At 36.1% G+C, this 6263-nt stretch overlaps 1 protein-coding gene across 1 annotated transcript; it reads left to right on the forward strand.

Annotated features, from left to right (window-relative positions):
- Positions 1–172: 172 nt before the first annotated feature.
- LOC141696165 (protein FAR1-RELATED SEQUENCE 5-like) lies at positions 173–616 on the forward strand. The gene has a single exon (XM_074500345.1). It carries the CDS (start codon positions 173–175, stop codon positions 614–616), a length of 444 nt encoding a protein of 147 aa, XP_074356446.1.
- The last annotated feature ends 5647 nt before the right edge of the window (positions 617–6263 follow it).

Genomic DNA, 6263 nt, shown 5'->3' on the forward strand with positions numbered 1-6263 from the left:
TTATGGAAAAAGTATCGTCGCCGAGAGTAGTAAAAATAAACGGCGTAGAGAGGTTCTTCCTAAAAGTGAGTGCAATATTAGGATGTATGTCAATTATCAAAAGAAAAAACAATTTTGAGAGATAAATAGCCTTGAGTTGGTACACAACCACGGTCTTGTTTTCCCTAATAAGATGAATTCGGTACAACGCGAAATACATGTCAACATCGCTACCCGTAGTTTGATTAAAACTCTTTATGATTCGGGGGTTCGTAATTGTCAAGTTATGAATGTGATTGGTAACATTCATGGAGGTAATGATAAAGTTGGTTTCAATGTTCAACATGTTAAGAATATGATAAGAGACGAGAGGAAGAAAATGTTTGATATTAGTGATGCCCAAGCGGGGTTGGACTTGTTGCATAGGTTGAATGAAGAAAGTGGTTCTAAATATTTTATTAGGACCGAAGTTGATGAAGAGAATCGTTTGAAGTGTCTAGTATGGATTGATCCGAGATGTTTAATGGCCTACCAAAATTTTGGCGATGTTGTGGCTTTTGATACCACTTATCGGACAAATAGATATGCAATGCCATTTGTCCCATTTACTGAGTCAATCATCATTATCAATCGGTGATTTTCGGGTTTGCATTGATGCCGGATGAACACACGTCGACTTTTCAGTGCATTCTTTGTACTTGTCTTGAAGGTGTGGGGAATAAGCCCCCAATGACTATAATCACGGATCAAGTTTGTTAAGTCACACACACTGTAGAAGGGGGTTGAATACAGTGTTTAGCACAATCAAATCGAATATAAGAACTCATGTAACAGAAAACATATTTTATTTAACACAATAAACTCTGTTACAATATGGAACTGTCCTCTCTCAGTGATGAACAAATTATCACGAGAGCTGCTAGAGTTACAAAGAATAATAACTTCGATAATCGTAACACTTATAGTGTAAACTCTATGCCTGTGTTTATATACTACACAGTTACAAGATATTCTTCTAATTGATATGGAATATAATTCTGCTTCCTAAAATATATCAACCAGTTATCTTTTCTTCCAAGTATTCTATTCTTCATAGAATTCCTTCTTCATGCACAATTCTTTCTGTCTTAGTCTCGATCTTCTTTCCTTTCAATCAGTCGCCTGCCTTATCTGAAATTCATCTTAAGTCCTGATATTATCTCCTGATAAATATCTTCTGAACCTTAAGTTCCGATATCTTAAGTTTTGTCTTCAGTATAAGTGCTGATTTCCAGTTAAGTATTGATTTGTCCTGTAAGGTAAGATCTGAAAACTAAACACAAATCATATTACACATGACATTATCAAATATATCTAACAATCTCCCCCAACTTGTAAATTAGCACAATATACAAGTTCAACAGATATTTGATGATGTCAAAAACATTAAGTACAAATGCATGAGAATTTGACTAGATAACTACAACTTACAGTCCTTTCAGCTTTACCATCTTTAACTTTTGATAACCGCTTCAGTCTGTATAAACTTCAGAATTTAAGTAGTTGTAGATCTTTGACTTGGCTTCAATTTTCAATTTCTTCTGATCTCTTTGATATCAGGAGTTGTCCTGAGATAGTTCTTCAACAAACATCTCTCTGCATATTCAAGTTCATTGACCATCCTTTTTTAGCATTCATCAATTCAGTTGTATCTTCTCCAGTTTGAAAAATAGCTGCTCTGAGATCATTTATTTTAGCTTTTCTTATCTCTTAATCTAGTCTTATCAGATATGCCTTGTCAGACTCTAGATTGAATTCCACAGCCTTATAACCCAGAAAAGTAGTTATAATCTTAGCAGAGTTAGGCTTCATATCGATAATATCACCTTTGTGATCTCTGTACTTGGGACAGTATGTGTTGTCAGACTTTACAGAATAAAGCTAATTCTGTCTTTGAATTTGAGACTTTAAATATCCTGCAGCACTATCTGTTAATCTGTCTTTCACTCGAAGTAGGTATAGAACATGTTCCAGTTCCTCAAAATACTTCAGTGGTATAACATTTTTCTTAATCTGGTATACCCTTCCATCTGTCATAAAATATAACAAGATATGTTCTTTCAAGAAGGTATGGTAAACCATTTGTACAGATTCAAGTCGATTCAATCTTTCAGGAGTTGCTCCAACACCTGGTTCACTTAAGGAAGTTGGATCATTGGTAGTGTTACGTACTCTTCTTTCATCAGAACTACCCAACCCAGATTTATCTCTTGCTTTCCTTTCTTGTAACAACTCTTGCTTCAAAACCACTTGTTGCAGTCTTCAAAGGTTGAGCCTGTTTAGCTTTGGTGAATCCTGGTAGGAGTATCTTTGAAGGTTTAACATGAGCAATGTCAGAGGTTTCCTTTTCCTTATCTTCTGATATCAAGCCAACTTGAGCTATGTCAGAGGTTGCTTGCTTCACTGTCACATCAGAACTTACTATATCTTGACTCTGAACAACATGAGCCATGTCAGAGGTTGTTTGAAAAATCTTCTTATGCATCAGAGTAAGATTAACATCTGCTTCTTCATCAATTATTTCTTCATACATAACTGGCATATAAACCTTTACAGGTTCATCAACTTTTTCTTTTCCCTTGGACATTGGATCAATTTCCATTTGTGATTTGGCCTTGGTTGCCTCAGAACTTGTTCTTTCCTTTATCACAATACCCTTAGGTTTTGGAAATTTCTTTTCAACAACAGAAGCTTCATATTTTGTCTTGACACCTTCTGCTTTGAGTCTAGCTTCTTCTTCCTTTAGACTCTCAAATTCCATTCCTGGATTTTCTTTAAGAAATAACTGCTTTGAAATTTCTTCATCAAGTTCTAGATATTCACCAGAACTTATCCTTTTACCAGTATCAGAACTAATTCTTCTCCCAGTATCAGAACTTGTTCCTTGACTTGTAATTCTAGCTTTACTTGACGAAAGTCCTTTGCCTTGACCTTGACCTCTACCCTTATCAGAGTTTCCCTGGTCATCATTTCCATCATCCTTTCCTTTCAGCGTCTGAATAAATTTGCATTTGGACTTAATCACTTTCTCCCCCTTTTTGGCATCAGCAGGTAATAGAAGAGAGACAAGCAATTCCACTGAGGATTGGATCTCATTGAGTTGACTTTGGTGAGAAGATTGATTCTTCAGAATTTCTTCAACTTGAGTTTGTTGCTTCTCCTGAGTTTTCTTAATGTAGGCAATTCTGTCAAAGGCTGGCTTGAAAAATCTGTTATTTTCAAGTTTTAGATTCATATCTTGCTGGATCAAGTTTTCTTAAATTTTATTCACCTTGTCATGAGTTATTGAGTGATTGACCTTGAAGATGCCTTGTACTCAATGCAGTAACTCTCAGCTGTACCTTGAAATCATCATTTATCAGCATTTCATCAGCTTTTGCAAGATGCTCAGCAAGAATCTTTTCAGAAGGAACAAAACTAACTGAGTTCCATTCTTTAGTCCACTCCTTTCCTCTAGGAGTTTCACTCCAAGGTACTGGTGCTTCCCCTGTAACAAACTTCTTGACTAACTCAGCTTTATGAACAGTTTGTTGAGGTGCATGTCCTGATGGACCAGCTGCATCAGCATCTAAATTTTCAGCAGCTATACCAGTAATTTCTTCATTAACAGCATCAAAACTTGTAGATCCTGCAGTATCAACATCTTCTGATAAAATAGCGGTATATGAGGCTATAGAGGCTTCAACATTTTCCTCTAAATTCTGATCTGCAGCCAGGTTCTGATCAATATTCAAAATTGATGTTGTTGGTGGAGTGAGTTGAATTGGTGGAGCTTCCAAGTACAAAACCTCGGGTACAATCAGGTTATGAATATCAATTTCAGCACTTGTACTTGGTTCTTCAGTATGTACTGGATCAACTATAGGTGACATAGGAGGTGTAGGTATTTTAGCTTGAGCAGTTTCTGGTTGTGCAGTTTCTGTTTGTGCAGAAGGAAGTAATTCAATAATAACTGGTTCTGTTGAGATCAGAGATTCCTGATCCCCTTCCTTAGCTGCTTCCACTACATCTGAATCTGACTCAACTATGTCCCTATGAGCTCTCTGTTTCTTTAATTTCCTCAAAGGTGGAGACATTGTAGGAGTTTTATCATCATACTTTAATTTTCTAAGCCTTTTGAGGGGCCTAGAACTCCCAGTTACAGTATCTTTCTGAGAAAAAACCTTCTCAGCTTCTACAACAACAGGTTCTGATATTGGAACATGTTCCTCAGCATCTGATTCATCTCGTAGAATAATTATCCTTCTCTTCTGTTGAGTCTGAGGTACTTTCTTAGTCCTTTTGGGTTTGAAAGATGAAGGCTGCACTGTAGGATCTGAAGGTTGAGGTTGAGAAATTTGAGGTGTTTGTGTAGAGGTGGTAGGTGCTGATGGATGAGGTTCTGATGGTTGGACATCAGGATATAATTCAGTATATTTAACTGGATCGTAGGTTATTAAGGCTTGTTTGACAGATAAAGGAACTAGGAACACAACCTTCTTATTATCAGTAGATAATAAGTCATTAAAAGCTCTTTTAGCTATTTTGAATGATGAAATTAATTCACTAGCAGATTGGGGCTTATTATCACAACAAAAAACTATAGATAAGCTGACAGAATCTAGCAAAATAAACAGTATTTCTATCTTCTGTCATTCTGTCCCCAATAAAACCTAAGACAGCACTTGCATAATCAAAATCAGTTTGATTTATGAGAGCATACCCGATTTGATGGCTGAATATGGGAATGCATCAAAATTAGAACATTTGTTTGCAAAAGCCTTGGTTATGCAGTCAAAGAAGAAACTCCATTCCCTCCTTATGAAAGATCTCTTCAACTGACCCAGCTTTGCCAATGTCCTCTCATACCCCAGACTGGCCATCATGTTTTGAAGAACTGGCTCTTCAACAGTAGAATAAACACAGTTCTCAGGCAGCTGCAGTGCTTGTCGGACCGTAGCCAATGTCACAACATACTCATCCTCCCCTGATGAAAAAATAATACTTGGGGACCCTTGAGCACAACCATCATCATATACTCTGATTCTCCAGAACTCCGGTACTTGAGTACCAGAGACTGCTTCAGGTTCGGTCAGAGCGTACCCAATATCAGAACTAGCAAGAAAGTCCTGAATGAAGTGAAGTTCTGATGGGGCTTCTGACTTGCTAAGAATAGCGGAGAAGTTATTAGGAACAAACTTAGCTCCATCAAAAATTATGTCTTTTGGTGCCATCTCTGTAAGAAATTAAGTGAATAAGAGAATGTTTGCAAAGTGTTTGTAAAAAGTCCTGAGAGAAAAACAGCTTCAGAAAATAAAAGAGAGAGAGAGAGAGAGAAAGTAAAAGAGATTTAGAATAGAAAAATAAATAAAAGATTAGAAAATCTTTTTTCTCTCATATATATACTCTCTCCACTCAACAGTCATATTTTTGAAGCATGTGATACACTTTACACCTGGCACCATGTGAACAGTCAGTAAACGGTTAGAATGAGAGTTAATGGGCACGTAAAATGAGTAATAATTACCGTGCACATGCAGTTTTTCAGGACATACACGTTAACCACTAACCCATAATGATTATGACTGTTTTATTTCATATTAACCAATATTCTGTAAAAATATTATCGTTCAAGTAATGATCAAAAATAAACCAAGTAAATAGATACTGTCACGTAAGCATCAAAACTTGATTATTATCAGGATTTAAAAGTCATCAGAATATGGCTCCTTAACTCGAAAAGTGAATGTGTATTCCTGTAATTCTTCACACAAATACTGATATGGTTTCATCAGAACTTAATCATCAGAACTTCCATCAGAACTTGTCCTCAGAATTTATGAAAACTGACACATAGACTGTTCATCTAAAACAACGTTGATCACCACAGTAATTTTTATCATTCATATGGAGTGTAAGTGTGTGCATTAAGCTAAATATCAGACAAAGATTAAAGTTTGATTCACTTCAGTACATCTTAGAAATAAGGCATAACTAAGAACTTTGCTTAAAATCTGTCATTATTCTGAAGTCTACTTTAGAATGAGTTCATGCATGAGTCCACCTCAACTGTTTTGTGCTCATTTTATGCATCTTTTGAAATTCTATTTTACAGTGGCTTCTCAGTGTAGGTGAGTCACGACTGCTTATTAGAATTTATGTTGTCATCAGAGTATTTCTCCAGTAATCATAGAGTGTGAAAAGTCACCAAGAAAATTTTATTTTGCTTTTCTAATGCATATTACTCAATACCAGCAATGCACTTG

This window comes from Apium graveolens, chromosome 11 (genome assembly GCF_009905375.1).
Source record: "Apium graveolens cultivar Ventura chromosome 11, ASM990537v1, whole genome shotgun sequence".
NCBI classification, from domain to species: domain Eukaryota; kingdom Viridiplantae; phylum Streptophyta; class Magnoliopsida; order Apiales; family Apiaceae; genus Apium; species Apium graveolens.